General features: G+C 38.2%; 1 protein-coding gene and 1 non-coding gene across 2 annotated transcripts in view; both read left to right on the top strand.

The window, feature by feature from the left end:
• The first annotated feature begins 297 nt into the window (after positions 1 to 297).
• The window catches only part of LOC105195553, a 96,703-nt gene continuing 71,749 nt past the window's right edge, over positions 298 to 25,251 (top strand). Inside the window, 3 exon segments of the mRNA XM_039447962.1 lie at positions 298 to 590; positions 4,372 to 4,792; positions 5,607 to 5,703. Of these exon segments, the coding sequence (XP_039303896.1) occupies positions 4,600 to 4,792; positions 5,607 to 5,703 (290 nt within the window). The 5' untranslated portion in view covers positions 298 to 590; positions 4,372 to 4,599.
• Positions 17,535 to 17,606, top strand: Trnat-cgu. Its single transcript has one exon. It is a non-coding gene; the product is annotated as a tRNA-Thr (tRNA).

The raw sequence follows: 25,251 nt of genomic DNA, 5'->3' as shown, positions 1-25,251 counted from the left end.
TTAATATTATTTTAATTTTTAATAATATTTGTATGATATTTTAGGAACATGTTGGCGCTTATAGAGATATAACAAAAGCAAAAATAGATTTTGTACTGCCATCCAAGCTGCGTTTAACTTTAATTTCATATATCTTCATTGTATTTTGTTACAGAACAAAACAATTTTTATTGTAAAAATCACGAAGCAAAATGTCATGGCGTTCTATCGGCATTTTCAAATTTCCCGCTCAAAGAGATAGAACTTCCCGGTCGTTTCGGTTCTTGCGGTTGGCAACGCTATCGTTTGAATGAAACTTCAAACCGCCGACACGGAGAACGGTCGTCTGAGTCAAATATGGTCAAATAGTGCAATTGCCTCGCGTTATATTCGCGTTATTCGTATATATCGCCCTGCAATTTTGGGATTTTCAAACGCGCACGTCGGAAACGCCGGCGCTCCGTCGTTTTCAAACGTCTTGGCGATCGAACTCGCCGCTCCGAGGAGGGGGAGACGCCCACGCAAATATATCATGTAAACACGTGTATTCGCGCATGAGTTTGTAGGATCCAGCTGCTTGGCGAGCCGCAGGCCGCAGCTGCGTTCAAAAGGTGAGTCCGCGGCGAAATTTTTGGGCGGCAACCGATACGCGCGGTGAAAGTCAAACGGCTGATTAAGTGCGATCGTCTGATCACCGTTTCTGGAAGAAATCGACGGTGTCGGCGGAGCGACGTCGCGTCGCCGCGGCGGGAAACGAGTGGCAGATGCGTGCATCCGTCGACGCCGAATCGTGGCGCGAAAAGGGCCCGCGTTGCATAGTCTATTGTATGCATGCGCCATATTGTTTTCGAAACGACAAACGCTTGTTCCGTTGTCGCATATTTTATTGTCAATCAAGGGAGGCAGCTTTGCGCCAAATGTAAGGAAAGAGGTACTTGTCCTCTTGACGTAAATTTTATTCTCGAAGATAATCGATTATCTATATCTTTTTCTTTTCCTTGTTAAAGTTTTGACTTGAAACGATTTGCTAACCTAACAATCGAGTAATAAATTTACAAGAATAAGATGTCTAGGTTCTGGTATTATTTCCCGCATGCGTTTTGCGACGTATTTTCTACGCATGTATTTATGATTCTTCTGTTTTTTGGTATTACGCAACAAGTATATACTTTAAAGGCGTATGATATCGTATAATTATTGTTATGACAACAACATCTTGTTAGGATAATGTTCTATTATAAATACATTACATAAATAATCATGAGTAGGTAGTGACTAATAAAATGTTAAAAATTAAATAAAGTTAATTTTTAATTTAACTTAGTTATTTTTAAATGATTTAACTTCAACTAATTATTTTTCAAACATATAGCTTTTAACTTGTAACTTTTATTCCAAGTTAAAAAATTATGTAAAAAAAAATATAAAAGAAAAAATATATTCTTTCATAAAAAAAATAATAATTCTTTTCATATCATAAATTTAGTTCATAAATAAAATATTAAATTAATTTAATAATTCAATATAATTGTTATGAATAATTCTGCTTTACAAAATAACAACTTTTGAATTTAATATAAATAATACTTAAAAAAAGAGTTCTTGAGGAAAATTTATATTTATTTATATCAATACATTTACTTTTTTTATAACATTAATAATGATGAAAAATGAAGTAGGAAATATAAAGCAATAATTTTTTCACTTCTTATACTACAAAAATTTACAAGTTGTTCTTAATAAAAATATTCTTTTACATTTCTCTTTGTATAAATAAAATCGTAGACTTTGGTTAATATTTTGAGAACCCATTTAAAATTAAAATAAAATAACTTTTATTTGATATTCTTGAGGGAATTTTATATTTATTATCTATTTGTCTTACTAAAATTTAGCATTTATTTTTTCTGATGCAAGATAAACAAGGAAATATTATAAAATATATAAAGCAATAATTTTTCTTTTTATTTATAAAATTTTACAAGTTACTCCCAACAAAAATATTCTTTTATATTTTTCTTCGAACATATAATACATTTACGAATAAAAATTTAGAATTTAGAATCAATATGTTAAGGAGTCCAATAAAAAATAAATAAATAACTTTTAGACTTGCTTGGGGGGGGGAAGGGGTTCTTGCTAGAAATTTTATATTTCCTACCTATTTATATTTCTCGGTTTCTGTTTAATTCCTGCAAAAACAAAATTATTTATGATGTGACTGTTGAGAGAGAATCATACGATGTCGTAACTCATATTTTTTAAAAATAAACATGTTTATTTATTTATTTATTTTTTTTTGTAGAAAACCTTTTAATCATTTATGATCTAAGCAAAATTATTTATGATGTGACACTATTGACAGAGAATGATTCGGTGCCATAACTCCAAATTTAAAAAAATAAGCATGTTTATTTTTTTTTGTGGAAAACCTTTTAATCATTCATGATTGAAATTATCAATCATACAAATAAATATATTATAAATACAAAAATTATAAATAGAATACTGTTTTGAATCTTGATGCGAATTACAAAGACACGGAAGATGAATCGCCTAAAGCAGGTCGTTTTACGGGCGAGCTCTTAGCTAGATCTATGGACTCGATCTTATGGCTCTATCCTCTACGGCTCAGTTCTTCTTGTCAATGGATCCTCGTTTCATAGCCGACGCGCGACGTTCACGCCAATGGCGGAAAATCGAGCGTCGCGTCTGGGGAGCGGGGTTTTGTCGCTCGGTTCAGCTGGGTTCCCGTATCGTCCGTTCCGCACGACCATCTCCATAACGTTTTGTCTTCGTTACGGTAGCGCGAGCCGGAGACAGCTGACAGCCCAGCCGAGTTTCTCGCCGGCCCGGCGAACCTGAAACGCGCTGTACTCACACGCCTGACAAACTTTGAAAGGGACACACGTTAAAATAATAAAATTGCTGGTCGGTTCGCCGCGGAATCCCACGTCATAATTAACAATAAACAGAGCTCCGTTTTTTATTTTTTTTTTTATTTTTTTTTTTACAAATATCGGGGGAGAAAAGGATGATGCGCGATTGTTTACCTCGTTAATTCACGTCGCTACACGAATTTATAACCCCCGTGGTAATACGTGGTCGCTGCGTTGCTGAAATGATTGTAAGTTATAGCGATTCATGCAGATGTGTATTTAATTTGTGTTTCTTTCCGATATATATGATCAGTTAATAAAATAATGAGACTGATTTTTTTCCCTTTATGTTCGCAATTTTCTAGCTTATTAACATTGAACATTTTTTATCTTGATCTTTCTCCAACTGGCATACATGGCTCCAAGTTCTTTCAATCTGAAGTGTCAAGTGTTGCTTGTTACTTGTTGCTTGTCACGAAACTGGAATTTCAACACTGTCGATTTCATTATCATTTCTCACTTTGAAAGTGATAAACAGACTGATCCGAAAAAAGCTTTATTTAAATATTTCAGTTTTTACAACATGAAACTTTCAAAGTAATTTCCTTGAATTCGCACGCGATTACGCCAACGGTTCTGCCATTGCTTGTAGCAATTCTAGAAGTCATTGTTTGAGATGTTGCTTAAGGTCATGATCCTTTAGCTGACCTTCGGTTGGCTTGGGTGCGTGCAGGAAACTACTTTGAAGTAACCACAAATGACGAAATATTTGAATAGAGCTTGTTCTAGAACCAGTCACATCTCTTTGTTGTCCGAGTTCTATTTTCGGACAATTCATTTTGACAAGCAACACAAACAAACCTTAACTTTTTAATTAACACTTCAGACTGAACGAATGCAGAACTCCATATCAGTTGGGAAAGGACCAAGGTCAAAATTGTCAGTGGTAAGTAATAGGTTGCAGAACTGCTAGTATAAAAGAAAAAAAATTCGTCTCGTTACTCTATTGCCATGTATTTTTCATTAAAGAGATACGTGTATCAAACAAATGTCGAAAAATTTTTAAGTGTAATATAATATAACATAATATTAATTTTAATATGCACTTTATGAGAAATATAAAGTCAGATATTTGGTTATGACTCTGATGTTATGGCGGATACAACAGTACTTATTTATTACTTAATTAATTTGATTAGTATTATTATTTCATCGCCAGAGAATAATCCGATTTTTTCATCTCTTAATATTATCACTTGTAATTTGTTGCAATCGAACGCTGCCTTTTATAATCTAATTTATATACATTCTCATATTATTTTAATTTATTCAATACTCTGCACTCGAACATTTTCTTTCGAGATTTAATTGTTAAATAAAATAAAATTAAATGTATTAATCCGTAATTAATTATTTTCATTGTTCATTATGGTACCGATTTATGTATGACTTTACGCTTATTTGTTGCCATTTTTGCATTGTTTTGTAATTGCAACGGTTTGACATCTTACAGGGAATTAAATATCGCAATTGTAGAAGAAACGCCGCCATCAACGTGTCCTCGAGAAACAATTCTTTCGAGCGACGCGCGAAGTTCATGCTTGATGAAAAAAGATCCGTATCCGCAGAAACGTCGTCGCAAAAGATGCGGCCCTCGAAGGACGTGAACATCGTAAAAAGTTGCACGACGAAGTCGCGAGGTCTCCGCGAACGGCGGCTTCTTTCGCGAAGGGAAAATAAAATGGTACGCGACGACGTGAAACACAAGATTCGCTTGTCCAACGAGACCTGCGTCGCCAGCGCGGACAACAATGATCCCATTTACATTTTACGGAAGGAAATACACGATTGGAGGGTGTCCGGGCAACTGACGGACGGATTCGAGCATGAATGTCGCCTTACCAAAGATGAAACGGAGAAGAGTTCTGTTCGAGGTAAAAAGTCAATAATATCGATGATATGTAATTCTATACATGTAATGATGTGTCAAAATCAGAATTAGGTAATAACTAGTTAAAAAGTTAAAAGTTAAATAATCAAGTTACAAAGTTAAAAATTTTTAACTTAACTTACAGGTTAATTTTAGAAGATTTAATTTTTAACTTTAACTATTATAGTTATTTTTTAAACATATAACCTTTAATTTATTAACTTTATTGCTAAATTAAAAATTCATTTATGTAAAAGAAAAAATACAGTTCCACATAACAAACAATATTTTTTGTTATTTCAGGTAAATATTAGTACTTCACAAATAAAATATTTAAAATTTATTTGATGGTCCATATTATAATGTTTTAAGTTATCTAATTTCAAATCTTTTGAATTTTTAATTTAATATGAATTAATTTTCTTTTCAAAATTAAAATTTGATTTAACTTAATTTAATCTTAATGTTAAATTTTTAACTAGTTTTTTTATTCATTTTAATATAACTAAATTAATTTTATAAACCATTAACTTTAACTTAATTTAGATAAAAAAAAGTATATTAACTTACTCAATTCTGATAAACAATTGTTGCATGTAATATATTTTTAAATTGATAAATATTTTCGAATCACGTGTTTTAAAAATAAAATTGTAAAACGCAATAAATTTAAATAAAAATATGAATTGATACATTTTTTATTGAGAATTTTATTATTAAAGTGTTTTTATTAATTGTAAGTCTTCTCGTTTTCAAGATTTATCTTGCGTCTTCTTGAAGGAGAACCGTGCTTCATAATAAATTTTCATAATTTCTAGACAACCATGGCCAAACAGTTGCTAAAGATCTACCAGATCCAGGTGTTCTTCACAAATTACCGAGCTCCACTGCCATTGATCATTTAACGCGGCGCACGTGAGTACATTTAACTTTCTTATCAGGAATGTACGATCTTTATATTTATTGAAATTTTATGTACGCTTATATGTATACGAAAACACGCGCGTATTTCGTGCAAACGAATTATTATTCTGGTTTACGTGTTGAAATAATCATACGCGTTTATTAACCCTTTCAACCTCGAATTAATTCTACATGAAAAAAATTTTTTTCTCTATTTATTATTGTTTCCAATAATACAGAGATGATACCTAATTTTTTTCATAATTTTCTTATTAACGGTTTTGGCAAAATCAAAATGTTGCCATACAGCACAGCATAGAAAAAGCATCGCAAAATATTGCTGCAATGTTTCAGCAACATTGCAACAATGGTAAAACGACCGCTTCAGAAATATTGATATATAATGTTGCAGCAACATTTCAGCAATATATATAATATTGTATTAGCTGTATTTGCTGTAACATTACGCATCAATACATCTGAAACGGACATTTTATCGCTGCAATATTGCTGAAACATTGTAGCAATATTTTTTTTTGCTATTCTGTGCTCTACGGATGTATTATTGTTGTTCAAATTGATTAGTTTGATGTCTGGATGGATCTGAAGATTGTTGCCTCAAGTCAATGATGGATACGAAAGAGTTAAGAAGCTATTATTATTTTGTAATGTATCACGAGAAACCACAGGAGATGGACAATCCTAGAATTTGCTCGATTGAGCAACGATATCCCCCCCCCCTTTTTTTTTAAGAAACGATCGAGCTTTATTCCGGCAAATATCCGCGTATGATATCGCAATTCAATGAACCGTGTCATCCTGTATTAATTTTTCTCGCGGCAATAGTTGCGCAAACGACTTTTTCCGTCGATTGTCGGAAAACCGTGTCCGCTCGCTCGCACAGCGCGCGAGAGTTATCACGGCGCGATTATTTTCTCCGCCGTGACTTACAATGAGCCCCGGTTTTTGCCCGGTGCGGTTCACCGGCGGCGTTGTTACTTGCGCCAGTGATTTCTTGTCAGTGTCCTCTAGGTAGAGCAACGGGCTCGGGAAAACGAGGTAAGTGAGCAACATTTCCGCTTGCAGTGCACGTGTGTGATGCATGCGCGACGCGCTTCGTTTTCGCGATGTTATTTTCGTACACGCACGTTTTATCTATATGCACGAGAATATCCGGTGTCGATCGAGTGGCGAATCGGCTTATTCGAACAGATCGAACGACAGAGGGAAAGAGAGAGATAAATAGATGGAGAGGCTCGTTTCTCGTTACGTAAGTAACTGTAAATAAAGAATGAGCGAAGCAGCGGCCGTGTGTCTTCGCCCGCTGCGCTCGCACACCCGCCGAGCGCGCGACTACGTCATTCTGGAATTTTCGAAAGTTTCGTCCAACCGGTTCCCGATCGCGCGCGCACCCGAGAGACCCGTTCGTGACTCGCCGCCGATAATGCCCTCGCCGCGGTGGGATGCACACCGCGTACCGTTTGCTGGAAGCCGATCGTCGTTCACCGATCTCCCGGCGTTCTCGCGCGAACGAAATCTTCCGCGATCGCCGCGACTCGCCAAATACACGCGGATTTCATCTATCTGCGTTGTTATCAGAGAGATACCACGTGCACACTCTCGTCATACAGAGGCATCAACTTTTCGTCAAATCCGTGAGGATTGCTAAATGAAATTGAAGGATTTCCTATGAAAACCAAAAAGTTAAATTTTCAGGAAACAAAAAACTTCTCAACTTCGAACAGTTCATTGTGCAAATATCGTCATTTTTCTCCGGACATGTATAGTAAATGTAAGAAAATAAAAAAAATATATATAAAATAAAAAACTTCTAGACTTGTTCTCTTGCGGAAATACATTTACTATTTATCTTCTAATATTTTAAATTTACCTTTTCTTATGGCATTAATAATGATAAAGGATGAGAGGAAGAAATTAATGTATAAAACATTAATTTCTCCATTTTATATCTACAAAATTTTATAAATTATTCAACGAAAGAAACATCCTTTTATTATTCCTTTTTATATATAATTTTTCTCCGAACATGTAACACATTTGCAAAAATTTAGACTTTAAAATTAATATGTCAAGGAATCCATTAAAAAAATAAAACCTCTAAACTTCTTCGGTTTCTTGCGAAAATTTTACATTTACTACTTATCCTATAATATTTTATATTTACTTTTTTTATGATAATAAGGAATAAGAAAAAAGAAATATTAGTTAATGTATAAAACATTAATCATTTTTCTATTTACAATTTTTTATAAATTGCTTTTAATAAAAAAATCGTTATATACATATATATATAAAATAATTCTTTTTTATATTATAGTAAAATTGTTCTCCAAACATATAATATATTTACAATTAAAGATTTAGACTTTAAAATTAATATGTCGAGGAAACCATTAAAAAAACCTGGACTTGTTTGGGATTCTTGCTGGAAATTTTATATTGGCTAATTATTATTTATATGTCTCATTCTGATTCTTGCCAGATCAAAATTGTTCACGACGTGATACTGATAAAGGATGAATTGATGCTATAACCCAGATTTTAAAAAAATGGACTTGTTTGGTTCTTATAGGAAGCCCTTCAATTATTTATCTCAGATACCGCGCATCGCGGTAATGTAAAATAATGTCGTAACGCGTTTACGAAGAGGAACGAGACGTCGGCGGTAATTTACATTCGCAAGATCGGCGGACGACGAGTGACACGTGCGAGAAATGACGCAAAACGGGGCGGACGACAGAAATTGAAATTCCACGGCGAAGCGAACGGCGCGGCGGAGAGAAGCGATTTTGCGACTCCATGGTCGAGGACGAATTCGGCGATTCCTCGCGCTCGTCATTCGGCGCACGGCCCACGGCGCCGAAAATATATTTTTGCTACACGGGCACGCGAGCCGCATGCGTCCCAGCTCATTAAGCGCGAGCTATTGTTCTCACTAACCTACAGCACTGTGCGCCTCATTATCATTTTTCATTCGTGATGCCACTGTTAAAAGACCCGCAGCCGCGAGGCACCTCCTCCTTTCTCGCGCGCCTTCACGAAAACGGCTTGAAATGCGCCACGTGGGACCGTTCTCATCCGACGAGACAGAAATTAACCTTCGTCTAAGCCTCTCAAGTCGAATTGATTGTTTTTCGAAGACTCCCCCTCAAGTCCAATTGTGGACTGTTTTTCTTTTTCGGAGGTTCAATAACGCAAGATCTCGATAGCGAACGCGAGGCTCTACTCACGATTAAATTAGTCCAGGTGATTAAAATAAACTGCGTCAATGTTTCGAAACCTCGTTTTTATTCACTGAAAATTTCAACAACACGAAAGTATTGAATCGATGCTTTAAACGATCTAAATTAATTGAGGTGGGTCGGCGAAACCGAAGGTCGGGTGAGAATTAAAAGATTAAACTCGATAGGAATTTCTCTCCTCCGTGAAATTGAGGTCCCGACCTTCTGCGTCTGAAAATTAAATTCCTGACAATCAGACAGATTCGATTTCGTTATGACGAATCCCTACATCGACTTCCCTCAATTTACATTTGTTTTTACGGGCTAATGTAAACATTTCGCGATATATATATTACGAAATACTGCACTGTTAAAAATCGGCAGCAGAATTTAATGTAACGTAACGGAAGTAAATTTCAAGCTGACATATTAAAAACATTTAATGTACGTTTAATGTAAATTTAATGTTGCCAAAAGTGCACTAAATTTCATGCGCACGCTTTTCGGTCATAGATACATTAAATTTAACGTGTAACTTAAAAATACATTGAATCTCATGACGTTTTCGACAGTGTACGTTTTAGCGAAACAATTTTGTTTTTACAGATTTTCAATATGATGAATATTCATGCAACCCATTTAAAGGGATATATGTGTCACATTTCAATTAAGCATTAAACATTTTATTGATTGTTTTATTATATATTCATCTGTATAAAATTTGAGCAACTCTTCTCATTGGTTTAAAGAAAAGTTATTTTAGGTTGCTCTTGATTCTTACACCGAGAGAAAAACTTTCTAAACGTTAATAAATATTTATTCGAACAGTACTAATGAAATATTTACTTGCGGTACCTAAATATTTATTCTATAAGAAAAAATAATACTTAAATTGAATCAGTAGTTCTAATACTAAATAAATATGTATTTACATTTAATAAATGTTTCATTAGTACTATTCGAATAACTATTTATTAAAATTTAGTAATTTTTCCTTCAGTATAAAATCGCGTTTTATAATAATTTTCTACAAATTTGATGAGGCAGTAGTATTACGAATAAAATCAAATTTTGTTTATGTATTCTCTAATAAAATTCTAATAAGTAATCATGTGAAGATATATTTGGATGCACTTACTCGTTTAAAAGTTATTTATCTGAAACTGCGGCAAAATGCGATGATTTACGCGGCAAATTATTCGTCGTTTTGTTCTTTACAGCTGATTTCAGAAATTTAGGTATTCAATAGCATTCACAGCCCATAATTTTTTGTCGTTGATGAGGAAAAAAAAAGGAATAAATGTCCTATGAAGCATGCAGTTTTTAAATTTCGATTGGTCTTTAACCGGTATTGTATATAATCAAAACATCCATGAAACGAGACGATGACAAAGCAGCGCGGATTCGCAAACAATGCAGGCGAGGTTTAAAATTAGATCGCCGGGTGATTTTCGAGGCGGGCGATCCTTTCCTCGAATATTCCGAGGCAAGAGCCGCTCGTGTCAGCGCTAAAGAGACAGTTTCGTGCAACTTGCGCCGCGTTCGAGAGCGCAGTCAGCTCTCATCCGGATAATGATGTAGGTTAGGTTCCCAAGCGGTATATATCGCAAAAATCAACATTCTTCGCGAAGCCGCGCGCGAGGCTCGCAAAAAGCGTAAACCGGTTTGCCTCGTAAATGGCACACGGGCGTGCGAACGGGAGACACGGACGCGCGCGGCGGATAAAGGAGCACGCCGGGCACGGAGAGGATGGCTCGGCGACGGTGCTCCTTCTCGCTGCAATTCGCCTTTCTCGGATTTCTGCGGTTTCGGACCCGCGAGCGTGTAAGTCACGCGGCTGTGAGAGACAAGTTTGAATCGCGACGGGGAAAGGAAGCGTCGCTTGTCGTCCCGTCGGTTTCGTTTAATCTTCGAGGATGAGCTTAAAACGGACCCCCCACACGCTAAATATTATCGCACAATGTTAGGCGAATATTCTTTTAACTCATCGACTGAGCTTTCAGTCGCATTATGTGCAAATGTAACTTTGTTCTGTAAAAGTTTGATTCAATTGATGAATCAAGAAATTCATCTAGAGGAGAAGTCGCGAATACTGGCGCCCTATTTTGTTTTTGGATGATTGCGTTCGGCGGACAAAGCAGCTTTGCAACTGTTGTAAGATTCTTTAATACGATTGGTTTTTTCCCCTAGTTCCTGTGTCCGACCTAAATTTATAAACCAATAATATTAAAGAATCTTACAACAGTTCGCAAAGCTGCTTTCCCTGCTGAACGCAGTCAATGTTTCATAAACAAAAGTTAAACATAAAACTTTAAAAATATAAATATGAGCTAAAAAGTATCTTCTATCAGATGATATAACAGTTTTTATAATACTATGTCATATTTTATAACGATTAATGTTTTTGCAACATGATCCAAAAAAAGAACAAGCTCTAAAACTGACACTCTAATTGTAAGCAGTAACAGTAGAATTTAGATACGGCTCGGTGAGGAAAAAGTTAATTACAAAATAAATTGATAAATTACACTGGAAGTTTTTTATATGTTCAAGTAAATATTATATATTTATTTTAACATTATTTTCTTGATTCAAATAAATATTAACTATGCAATTTGCAAGAGAAGATCGTGCAAATTTTATCTCCCTTTTCAAAAATTTGTTTTTAGCAAATTTTATGTAGAAAAAAACCATGAATATATAAACTACGTTGATAAAATATTGCACTGAAAAAAAGGATTTGATAACTATTCCCAAATTTGGTAAGTTACCGAATCCTTTTTTTCTGTGCAATGTAATTATTTCAATGATCCAATATAATTATTGTTACATCTAATTCAACAAAATCGTTCCTTCAGTGTATGCGTTCTTATTTTCTTAATTATTTATGTCAATCACGTTTTGTCAATATTAATACACAGTGCAACGTTTAATTTCCGAGAAATACAGGGATGCCGCTTTAGGAGGCTAGTATCGGCGACTTTCCTCTATTATTAATCATCTGGACGCTATATTGAGCTTGTGTTTTGAATTGTCTAAAAGAATATCGTACAATATCATTGTCCAATGTTATTGATCGTTCGAGAGCCACTGTCTCTCGTTGCAGCGCACGTGGAATTATTTTTGAAACCACACGTCAGAATTTTTATCGACTCCGCTGATCCCCCTGCGAGTACGTCGCAGCAAGATGGAAGGGTGGAAAGCAGGTCCCGTTCGAAAAATTTCTTCGCAACCTTGGCGCGAATTCAAGAAACCTCCTTCGGATTTTAGACGCTCGGGATTCTTTCAGCAACTTGCAAAAGGATCGTTACTCTATTTATATTCGAAACCGGTTTGTCATTTGCCCCAGTTTGCGCCGGTACACTTTAACTCGCGTATCCACGGCGGATCGAGACTCGATTTTTTTCCTAGATCTCGTATATCCTCATCGTAGCTTGCCGCGCGATTGAGAATAAGACTACTATCGAAAACTAATTACTACCGATTGAAACAATTATTTTGCATTGATCGCTCGCAGAGGGGAACGCGAACGTATAACGCTCCGACGCTCGCCCCGAGAGGAGTGGAGCAGACGAGTGTTCTTTCCTTCTCTACCTCCGGAGAAACGCTGTTAAACAAAAAACTGCCGTGCGTAATCCGATCACATCCGACGCGGTACCCTGGCGTTCAAGCGCGCCCTGTTAGCCCGGTTTTACAGCCCGATAAGACGGATAACACGGGTCCGCGTGGCGTTAAGCGCTGTCGAACAAAAAATAAAACAGTAGAGATGGAAAAAAGTGCGATAGAGAGCGAGAGAGAGAGAGAGGGAAAAGAGGAAAAAATGAGAGCTCTCCTAGTCCTGACTCTCGCGACGCTCGTGGCAGACGACGAATTTCCGGTTTCGTCGTACGTTGACCCTGCCGCGCTCGAGGGACCGTTCTATGTGGGTTATGTTTGTCTATGCTTTCTCCCCAACGCCGCGAGAATCCACGTCCGTTGAGCACAGACAAGACCGACCGAACGACCGACCGAACAACCGACCGGCAGCTGACGTCACGAAGTCGCGCGCAGCATCACGTAAAAAGGAGAGAGAGAGAGAGAGAGAGAGAAAGAAAGAAAAAAAAAGAGAGGAAAAGGGAGCAAGAAAAAGGAAAAACGTCGCGGCTGGCCGCCGCCGCGCCTTCTCGACCGCATCTCGTCGGAAGATCGTTATTCGCACGGCGCATTTAGCGCTCTAAATATGGCTATCCGATTCTCAGCCGCGTGTTTACGCTATACGCGGCTCTTCTCTTTTTTCTTTCGCGCTGCGCAGCTACAAGGGAGAAGCAGAGACGATACGTGCATACGCTAAACGCGCGACGCTAAACAAAGACGCGATAAGAAAAGGGCTCAACGCCGCGTGAAGCGCGCATCCGCGTCTCGCGTTTACCGCTAATCGCGGCCATCCGATCGTCGCGATAACGTCGTACGTGATCTACGTGCCGAGCGAGTCAACCTTGGAGATCTGACGGTACATTTCATGCTAAACGCGGAATGAATTACGAGATACGAGCGTCGGCGAGCGGGGGGACGACCGGCGGGACTCTATCTCGCCGTTCACGGCGAATGGAATTTAAAGATTGGCAGAGAAATGTCGGTGGAGCGACAGTGAATATGCTAAACGCGCGTCCGCGCTCGTCTCCGTTATTAAAAGGCTGACATAATCGCTGGCGGAGCAGCAGCGCGTCCGGCTCAACGACGTGGCCGCTTATGCGAACGTGCGCGCGCGCGCGCGCGTCGCCGCGACGCTACGCAACGCTACGCAACGCTACGCAACGCTACGCAACGCTACGCAACGCGGCGACACGCTCCACCGAGTAGAGTTCGCCAGCCAGCCAGCCAGCCGCACGTTTTTTACGTAACGCTACGCGTAACGCTGACGCGCGTGACGTCAGCCTGTTCGGCGTCGCGCCAGCCAGCCGACAACGACGACGACGACGACGACGACGAAGATGATGGCGGAGGAACAGAAGGAGGAGAGGAGGAGAAGGAGCGAGAGCGGCATGGCCACTCGGAATTCTTGCGAAGAAAGCACGCACCGGGCATAGCCGAGCGCGACCGAACCAACGAACGAACGTCGTGTTCCTCTCCGCGCCTCACTTCACGCCGCGGCATACTTGCACGAGGCGGCAACGTCGCGAGCGTCTGTTAGGTTCAAGGGTACGGAGCGGAGGTTGGCTGGCTGGTTGGCTTCGTCTCGCCGCCGCCGCCGCCGCCCGTCGCCGGCGTTGGTGGCCGCGACCAGCGCATTCGCGCGACTCCGCTTCGTCCAACGGGAAACCCTCTCCGCCGAAGGATACGCGATGTCGCGTCCCGCACTTTGTAAAAGACATGGATGCTCTTTGTAGTCGGGACCGTTGCTGGCTGCGACAAACAGGCGCGGGCGAAATCGGCGGCCGTGGGTGAATGAAAGAAGAGATCGCGTATTCGATAGCTCGCGCTCGACAGCGCGATTGTCCTTTGCGAACCGATCGATGCATTCGATACCCCTTTGGTCCCTTAAATTTTTCAGCATCTATTTTAACGAGTGGTTTTATATATTTCATATGTTTATCAGAGTTGGGTAGTAAGTAAATTAAAAAGTAATTAAAAAGTTGAAAGTTAAATAATAAAGTTAAAATGTCAATATCTTTCAACTTAACTTGTTGTTAGTTAATTTTAAATTATTCAATTTGTAACTTTATCAAAAATTTATTTTTGAAACACAAACTTTGATTTATTAACTTTTTTCCGAGTTAAAAATTCATATGCGAAAGAAAACATACATTTCTAACACAAAATAACAATATGCCTTTGTTATTTCATATAAACTTAATTTACAAATAAAATATTAAAAATTTATTTCATGATCCATGTTATAATAGTTTTGAATAATTTAACTACGAATTTCTAATTTAATATGAATAACGCTTTTCAAAATTAACTTTTAATTTAACTTGAATAATTTAATCTTAACATAACTTTTAATTGAATTAGTCTTTTGTTCTTGTAACTCATGTAACTTTTAACTAAATTAATTTTATAAGCCATTAACTTAATTTAGTTAAAAAAATATATATTAATCTACCTAATCCTGACAGATACACTGAGAGAAAAAATATCATATAGCAAAAAAATTGTACAAACATAAAAAAATTAATTAGTCAATGGGTCTTAATAGCTCATTTACTTGCAGTCAAGTTAAGAATTTCTTAACTTTCTAATTGAATTTCTAATTGAAATATTTATGTAAATAAAATGAAGAAATAATTTTTAATTGAATAATTTTTTCTTGCAGTTCTACAAAATATCTACTATTAAATAATTTTTATAATTAAGATAATCAGTTTTTTTAAATCTACGAAAGTAATTTAATTAAGTTTAACAATATTATTAACTTATTTGTAAAATCATTATTTAAATGTAAAAAATGTAAAAGTACAAAATTACACTTAAGATAATATATCCATTTACTTAAAAGTAAATATTTATATTTTTAAGAACAAACAAATGCTTATATCTAAATATATACAGTTTTCAAAAAATGTATTTTTTCTCATTAAAAAAAAATTTTTCTCTCAGTGTATATGTTTTCCTATATTTCTGAAATATTACTCATGTCTCATCGAAAAGATATAAATAGTATTCAAATAATGACCTATTGAAGATTCTGAAGAACCGAAAAATATATTATTTATTTTTATTTATTTATTACTTCGTTTAAATTAAGTAACACGATTTTGTAATATCTACTTTTTAAAGAGGAATTAAAACTACTGCCATTTGAATTGGAATAGGAAGACTCTTAAATGGAACACAAAGAAACACAAAGATTTGGTACCCTTTCTTCATCTTTTTTATCTAATGTAACGCGATATCTCTCGCGATCGCTTTTTCATCATCGAGAGAATCAATACATCAAGCTATCTTAATTCTAATTTAACGCCTGATGTCACGGCTACACGTCATGGCGAGCGATTGCAATAAAGTAAATAAAAAAAAGGTGATTCAAAATGATAACTTTCAGGCACGTGTATTCTCAGACACAGATATATGCGCTGCTGCGTTTTCCGTGCGTCATACGAGTGCGGACGAGACAATACACATTTCGTTGCGGTTAAAGGGGCATCCGGTCTTTTAATTGGATTCTTTGAATTTTTAAGCGTCGAGAATATTGCGTTGCACACGTCCGCCAGATTCGCGAAGGATCTATTGAAGACAAAGCACGCTCAATATTTCATGTATGAACAATGATGTTGTGATGACAATATGAAGCAATGATTCTGCCTATCTGAAAGATTTATTTATAAAGTGTGCAAACTTTTGATATTTATCTTAGATTATCCAGTGTCACGTAATTTGTATATCGAAAAAGAGTACAAAAAGAACTCTCTTCTTCGAATACGTAAAATCATTTTAAACATAAATTTCAATTGAATAATAAAACATTAAATGATTAAATTATTTTTATAGGGGCTGAAATCAAAAGTATTTTTTTTTTCATTCAATTTTTTTCGAATTATTTAGCATTTAAAAATACATTGAAAACGGTGAACACCAAAAATATTTTATAAAAATTTTAGGAATTCAAATTTATAATTTCAATTTATAAATTCAATTTTCTGTCTTCGGTATTTTAGATTGTTGATTCAAATACTAGAAATTGTTAATTACCCCGATATCCTGCTTATGAAATCTTCAATAAATTTTAATAATTGTTTACCTAATCGATACACGCTTACGACGCGAAGAATGAGGATGCATCTCATTGACCGTGTCGAGAGACATATTAATAAATTATTTATCGATTTATCGCCAACAAAGAAAACCGATTCGAACGCACGTGTGTCAAAGAGAAGGATTATTTGATAAGATATCTCATTATCGGGGCATACAGCGGTAACGTACGATGAGGCGAAAATGCAAAAATTCTCAGGCACCCTAGAAAAATTGTGGCCTTTGTCCGCGATTCATATTATACATTGCGTATTCATTGGATAACATCTGCTTAAATAGTACAATGGTCTTACGGGCGTGTTCCGTTCAGCGTTCCCTTTTACTGCGTCTCAAAGAGAGTCTCGCCGGTCCCCCGAAAAGGGTCGCCCCTCCAAAATCTTTAAGACGGCCCCCGACATCTGTCTTCTTCGGCAGCCGCCGAAAATAGGGAAAGGGCACGTGTCTCTCTCTCCTTAAGACCCTCTCCTCCCTCCTCTCCCCATCGAGAGCGTGGCTCATTGTGTTACGTCTCGCGCGAAACGGGAAGTGGCAACTGACATCTGCTTTGCGTCACCCGTGATTTGTGGGTCGAATTATTTTTGAAGGCTCCACGTGAGGAGCGCATCGCCGTTGCAGCCGTCGAATCGCCCTTTAAAAAGGTGCAAACGTCTAAATCCCGACGCGACGTAGTAAAGGCAGAACGGAACGTTACGACGGAATTAAATCGAAATACTCGAAAATCGGGATTATTAACGAAAATAGGTTATTGTTAACACGTGCAATGCGTGTGCATCGATTGTTGCATGCCTTAGGCCCGTTTTAGGCGAATTTCGGAACGGTGCGAGCGTCTGCGGTGTATCAACTACCGAGCAAGAGTGAAAAACGTCCGCCTCTTTAGCTCAGTGGCAGAGCACTGGTCTCGTAAACCAGGGGTCGTGAGTTCAAACCTCACAGGAGGCAAATTATTTTTGTCCAACGTTCTATTGTTTTTATACATTATTTCACGCAATCCACTACCGTTTTCGATTTATCTCACGCTCCTACCTCGTTAAAAATTTATTAACTTTTGTTAGCGACTCGTAATAAAAAGTACGTACGTACGATACGCAAATAATAGATATAGGATATATCCTATATTCGATATTGGATTTCAATCGTGTTACATTTTTGCAGTCTAATTTATTGCAGATCGAATGATAGGGGCAAAAATTAATTTGCCTCCATATTTACGACTTAATTGAGAAGGTGTTAACGGATAAATAGCCGCATTCTATATTCCGGCGAGGAATGTATCTTCGTTAAAGTGTAAAAGGCGAGAAGAATAGCGCTGGGTATCGAACGGATCGACCGAGTCCGCGATAAAGGAGCAATTTAGGGGTGTTCCGAGTGCGAAGAACGAGATAGACTCCGGCAATTAAAACGAATCGCGAGTCCGGGCAGGGAGTGGATGAGAAACGGGCGGACGGCGACGGTGGCGGCGGCGGCGGCGGCGGCGAATCGGCATTCGGTCCGCATTCGCGATCTCGGACACGAATGCGACCCACGTATAGTCGAGAGGAGGAGGGAAAGGGAGAGGACACCCGGTCCGGTTCTCGATATTCAGGAGTGTTACCCCGAGCATCGCCGCGCCGTGCCGTTTCTGCAAGAACGTTTCGCGTAGCGAGAAAACCGCGAGGAAGAGAAAGAAAGCGTGGGAGAGGAAGCGAGAGATAGGCGCCGATAGGTACACGTAGGGGTTTCGACGGGGATTATACGAGCGGAACGGGAGGATGAGGGGATAGAGGGGCGGGGCGGGGGAATGGGGGTTGAACGTTCCTGGGAACGTCCGCCTCCTCCTCGGCGTCCTCTGCCTCCTACCCTCTCCAGCCCCTTCCCGTTTTCGCTGCTGCCCGCCGCGGCGCCGAGAGCGGAATACTAATTTTTACGTCGGAGACACGAAGAAACGCGCGCGCGATCGATCCGCCGGTGCCACCGCCACCGACGCTTCCACCGAGGGCTGCACACAGCGTATAGCGCATCGGGGGTGCATGACCGAGTGCTACGTCGGTTAAGGGTTAACAGCGCGCTGTACGGCGCAGCTCTTTCTTTTCTCTCTCTTTCTTCCTTTCTCTCTTTCTCTTTCTCTCAACGACGTGGAATGTCGTTAACCCTTTGCGCTCCGCTTCGCGTATCTTATGACACCAGCAACGTGCATTCGCTAGCATATCGGTGCCTCATCGACGAGCGAGCGGCTGTTGAATAAAAAATTCTCCATCGCGCGCGCACGTTTCAAGAAAGCTTTCTGCCGAGCTCGGGACGTAAAACGGATGGTCATATGCAGAAACGAGTTACTCCGTCGAGTAGCAAGAGTTAACTGATCGCGTAAATTAACAAGCAAATTATTGCGCGTACTCTATTTTTATTCATTTTTCGACATATAATTAAAAATACATGTAACTTGATAATTAATTTAATTGTCATTTAGCATCTTAATGGAATAAAATTCATAATGGAGTAACATTAGGTATGAGGAATAAAAATTAAAATTTTAGAATCAGTTCCTTCAATGAATATTGAATGTAAATAACAATTAAATTAATTATCATATCACAAATATTTTTAATTACATGTGCCTCACACTACCTTCATGTGCATGTTCACGTTTTATTTTTCTTAGCAATGACACTTCAGTTATACGTGAAAATAAATTGAATCAAAGCAGTTTGGATTTCCTTTGCGTAAACAAATGTCATACAAATAGTTCGGTGGAGCATCGAGGGAAGATCGCGACGAAGATTACGAATTGTTCCTCGTCCCTTCGTTCAATCGCGAAGAGAACGTGCGAAAGGTCGATTCGGCGATTCGCGTCACGTTCCGGAGCAGTTTAATTCGTCGGGGAATATCGTCGCGGCCTCTTCTTTCGCGCGAGCGCGGGGCTCTCGATCGTAAAAGGCGCGAGCTTCTCTCCGATCGCATGAAATCCGGCCGCATAGTAGGTAGTTACAGCACTGGTCGCGATCCAAAACCGGTTTTACCCGATCGGAGGACTTTAGGCGATTGTGTTCGCGACGTGGGCGAGGTAATGGTTCGCCGGGGTGAGGCGAAAACGTCCAAGTAGCGCGGTTCGAAGCAAAAGCGAAGGCGATCTCGAGAGAGCGAGGCGAGAGGCCCAGGCAGATTTCGGCGGCGAAAATTTATACCGGGCCCACCTGTGATCAGCCGCGAGTGGTCAGGAGGACCACTGCCACGAGACGAAACATTCGCCGTCGCCAGCCGGGACGACCGTTCGACGAATTCGCTCGGCTCGCTTGCGTTACGCGGATTTACATATGCGCTGGCTGATGTAACGTTTTCCTCCTTACGTTTCCTCTTCTTCGGTGTTACGTGTCGCTTTTTATTAGATTCACGCGCGCGTGAATATGCATACGGAATAACAGTGCGCCTTCGGCAGCGTTATCGCGCGAAAGATTTACGTTCCCTCCGAGGCCGACCTATCTCGCGAGGAAAATGCAAATCCACCTGATGCGCGGCGTGCATTTCATCGGATACTTCTTCTCGCGTATACGGACAGTTTAGAGCCGCAATTTCGCGATCCTCCGCGTTCGTCATATTTCACGGTTATCGCGATATTAGATACCGCGATATTTCCGCGGGGATGCATCGCGGCGTGCTCAACATCAACCGTTAAGAAAGGATTACTTTCACCGCTCGATCTTTCAGGAGGTGTCCGCTAGCGTGTTGTTAGGCGCGGATTCACTGTACTTAACATACAAATAGAGCCGTTTATGAAATTTACGTCCAAGGGCCTGTGATCCTCGAGCGCTCCAATCAAGTTTTTTTGTAATTGACATTTTTAATAGACATCTATTAAATTACTAAAATACATTTAAAATGTATTAAAGGTACCTTTTCAATATTTGACACTTTCACTTCATATGAGCAGTATTTTGTGACAAAAATATAAAGTAAATAAGAAATAAGTAATATAGGCAAAAATTCAACAAGTTTTATTTTACTTTGGGCATGTTATTATTTTAGAAAATCATATCTGATGTAAATTCTTCGTCAACTTTTATGTAGCTTATAATAACGCAATTATGCAATTTTATATCGAATTGTATTTTCATAAAAGAAGGCTTGTTGTTTTCATTGTATATACATATTTACAATTATTATAAAAATTAAATCGATACTTTTATAAACTCTATTGAATTTCCCAATTCGTACTACTATAAATTTACTATAAAGAGATGATACTAATGTAAGATTGATAGTAGTAAAACTATAATAATTGCTATGAATGAAAATTTATCAATTACAAAAATAAATTCAAGTCAGTTTTATTTCTTACCTTTCCATTTGTTATTTATTAAAGATTAGCTATTTGATCCCTTTTTCGATAAGTTATTAATCAAATAAATATTAGTCAATCGTTTCTTGCATTTTTAATTACATTAATTCATAAATTCGATAATTTCGAAGACGATACGATTTAAGAGATACGCTTTAGTTGACCAGTTTTCTAAATCACACTTTTCGCGGCATATTATAAGAAAGCTTATAACAAATCGATTTGTTATCATTGAAAAGTTTGACGTGTAATAATGGATGACTGAAGCATCAATTTCGAACTTTGATTTGCATCCAAAACAACACCAAATGCGAAATATAATATAATAAAAATTAGCCAAGTGGTACGCAACTTTCGGCAACTTCTCTATATTTAGATATAAGGGCAGAAAAAATAATTAAAAAACAAAATACTTTTTCATATAAAGCGCTTCCGGCACTTAGGCTCTGGGGCTCCGGATCCAAAAGCCCATAGGTAAACGCGGCATACTGCATACAAATAATCGTACAGATGACGTACAACAATCACAATACGTTAATGTCAATTTACGCTGTTGGACGAGAGAGCGTCGCGTCCAACGTGCCGCGCAACGTGGAGAACATTCTGATATAGATGAAGGAACCGAAAATTCCGGACTCGTCTCGTCGTACTCGTCGTACTCGCGCGGTTATCCGGCCGCGCGTTGCGGGTATGCGCCGCGCATTCTCGCTGCTATAGTATTCTAGTATTCCGCGGTGTGCTCAGGGCACCCTCGGAACTACGAGGCCTACGTGACCGGCATTGAGCACCGCCGCGATGGTTCTCACTCGCGAAAAAGAGAGGCACCTTCCACAAATCCGCACGAATCGCAAAGTATTCCGCAATTAAGGAACGTCAGCCGCGCGGTGATTAAAAATAACGTTGCTATTTGCGGGGAGAACGATCAGAGGCATGCGCGATCTAATCCGTCTCTCATTCGGATGCGAGGCTGTATTTGAAGAAAGTTATTCGCTCCGACGACGTGAATTTCTCTCGAATGAAACGATCGCGAAAAGAAATCTAAAAGTTTTATGTAATACATATATTATATTATAATTTTTTTTTTAATAAAAGTTAACGTGGCTACAATTTGTCTATAATTCTTTTATATTTTCAAATATTGGAAAGGTTGCGTGACACAGAGTTTTAAAAATTACATTTATAATTCGCAATGTCTAAGGAAATATCACATGATATTTTCAAAATATGTTTTGTAAATTAAATCTGATGTTAAATATTAAAATTGTTTTCAATTTTTAATAAAAATTTCTTTATCGTACAATTATGTAGAGCATTCTAAAGCGTGTGTCAAACATTCATTTGATCCTTATATTGGAGGGATATCCGAATACCCATTTCATTTGTGAAACAATTGTTTCATATTCTAGTGGTCCTAGCGCTCTGAAATTTCACAAGTGAGCTACATTTTTTTATCTAGTTTAATTTTTTGCCAAAAACACCTTTTTGAGCTGATTGTGGCTCGAACAGTCAGGTTTTATTTTTTTATATACCTATTTCCATGGAAGAGATACTCAAATACCTGTATATATATTTTGTACAGGAATTTAATGAAAAAAGTTTAAATTTATATTTTATTCATCTATTTCATCCATATTTTAATTATATAATATTATAAAATATAATATAACTAATTACATATTATTTATATAAAATAAAAGTGTTTTTAGTAAAAAATTAAACCTGCGGATAAAAAATATTTATAAATATTATAATTCACTTATAAAATTTCAGGATTAGCATCAGTAAAACATAAAAAAAAAAATTGTTTCACAAATGAAATAAAATGTTACGTTAAGTTAAAGTTAATTAATTTTGAGAAGCATTACTCATATTAAATTAGAAATTCATAAGTTTCTAAAGTTACATTATTCAAAACAATTATAATGGGGATCGTCAAACAAATTTAACATTTTATTCATAAATTAAGTTTATAAGCATGAAATAACAAAGAAATAATGTTTTTCATGTGAGAATGCATTTTTTCTCTTAACCTTTTCTTTTATATAAATTTTTAACTTAGGAGGAAAAATTAAAATTAAAATTAAAAATAAAATCATTTAAAATTAACCAAGTTATTAACTTTATAATTTTATTGTTAACCTTTTAACTTTTTAACTAATTGCTACTCCCAACCCTACATATTAGTAACAAAAGTTAATAATTGAGTTATAGAAAGAGATCGAGCGATTCAATCCTCGGTAGGGAAGGATTGAAACTCTATATAGCTGGAAAAAAAATTGTAATTGCGAGACAATGAAACGCCTCCGTACACACATACATTCGCGTATACGTAAAATTGCGCTTTGTTCGGATCACTTTAACGACCGTAAGCGGCGAAGAGGGAAGTCTTCTACCGCGAGGAATCGAATGGCTTATCGCCAACGTTCGTCAACCTTACAATCCTACATAGTCTGCACCCTGAAGCCTAAAGCGTCGTCGACGAGATTGTACGTCATCGCCGCGACGCGCCAATAAGGCGCGTCGTCTTTCGCGTCGACCACGGGGCCCCCCGACGCGTCGCCGTCGTCGTCGCCGTCTTTATTCGCGGAGCTCGAAGTCCTTACGCGAAGGCCCAGGGGCGCCGCGTATCTCGGCGCGGCGATAAGCGCCTTATCAGTGCACCGGCTACAACGAAGCGTCGTTCGTTTGTTCGTTCGCTCGCTCGCTCGACGACGACGACGACGCTGAGGGCGAGGGCGCGGTATCGGTATCGACACGCGAGGACAACGTGGCTCACCCCGCGCGCTCCTCCTCGCAGAGCCGAGCCGAGCCGGGCCGGACGACCGCCGATCGATAGAAAAGTTTCGCGTGTTGTAGCCCGAGCCTCTCGCTCTCTCACGCGAGGGCCGCCGGCGTGCAGTGCGCGAGTAGTGCACGCGAATGTGTGCGAAATTTTTGTCCGACGTAGCGGGACAAAAAACGCTCTACCTGGCTGCGCACGAGTGTTCTCTGCACATTTCTCTCGCCTCCTGAAAATTATTCAGCGCGGATACCCCGGACTGATGTTTGAAATCCGGCAAACACGTTTTGCCGAGAGATGCATATGTACTTATATAAAAAGTTTTGAGGAAAGGCAACTTGGTTACTTTTTTTTTTACAACGTAACTGTACCGGTCGGAATTAATAATAAAACTCTAATTCTTGTTTTTAATTCTTGAACCGTAATGCTGAAATGAATGCTCGATTAAAATACAATCTCGTGATCTACCGATATCTCTAAATAAATTCTTTGAGACGTAAATTTTCATGAAAACAGTTTTATCAGTTAATTTATACACTGAGGAAGAGATATCATTGGAATTAGTACTTCCATTTATTTGATTGAAAGTTGTGTTTCAACATATGGTTTCAACATACGAAACATTATTTGTTTAAATAAAAATGTTGTTTAATTCAAACAACTATTATTTGACGAAAACAACACTATTATCAATCGTACTTATAAATAAATTTATTTGGGTGCAACAAAATTTATTAAATCCAAAGAAATAGTTTGCTCCGCGTAGTTTGCGAAGATAAATCAAGCTTACCGAAGCATTTATTTAATTAATGAATTTAATTTAATTTAATCGAGGCATTTATTTAATTAAATATTTAAATTTTTCTCAGAATTTCCCTCTTCAATCAATTTCAGAGTTAAATGTTCACAAAAGCTTTTTGTCCATTTGAAAAAAAAATTTTTTCATGCGCGAGAATAAGGATAAATTCACTCGGGACCACTCGAATATTTTTTTTCTATGTGAAATATAGAACGTACGCATGGAAAGGTTTCGTTAATTGCCGAGGTTGCGCATCTCCATGAAAAATGAGAGCGAAACGATACGATCTCCCCGAACGAACGTTCCGCAATGATATAAATATTTATTCGCGTGGCGTAGAGGCTCTTGTGATTTCGCGCACGAAATATTCATCGTCGCCTATGTATCGTGGCTCCCAGCACGATAAAATGTCAACGCGTTGATGTGTCATCGCATTGTACACCGTAGTACTAGCGCGATACTATATCGCCGAATTAGCAAATAACTTTACTCCTTACTTAACCGCCCGAGTACCTTTCCAATTCATAATGCCGTGTTACTACGTAGTTGAAAATCGTCTCTCTCTCTCTCTCTCTCTCTCTCTCTCTCTCTCTCTCTCTCTCGAAGCTACGAGCATTATTGCTTCCAAAACTTAGAGGTTCTAGATCAAGGTGAAGCGAATTGTTAGTATTACACCGAGAGAATCATTTGCGTGTGA

The sequence above is a fragment of the Solenopsis invicta genome, chromosome 4 (assembly GCF_016802725.1).
Source record: "Solenopsis invicta isolate M01_SB chromosome 4, UNIL_Sinv_3.0, whole genome shotgun sequence".
In the NCBI taxonomy this organism is placed as follows: Eukaryota; Metazoa; Arthropoda; class Insecta; order Hymenoptera; family Formicidae; genus Solenopsis; species Solenopsis invicta.
This window is presented reverse-complemented; position numbering and strand designations above follow the sequence as displayed.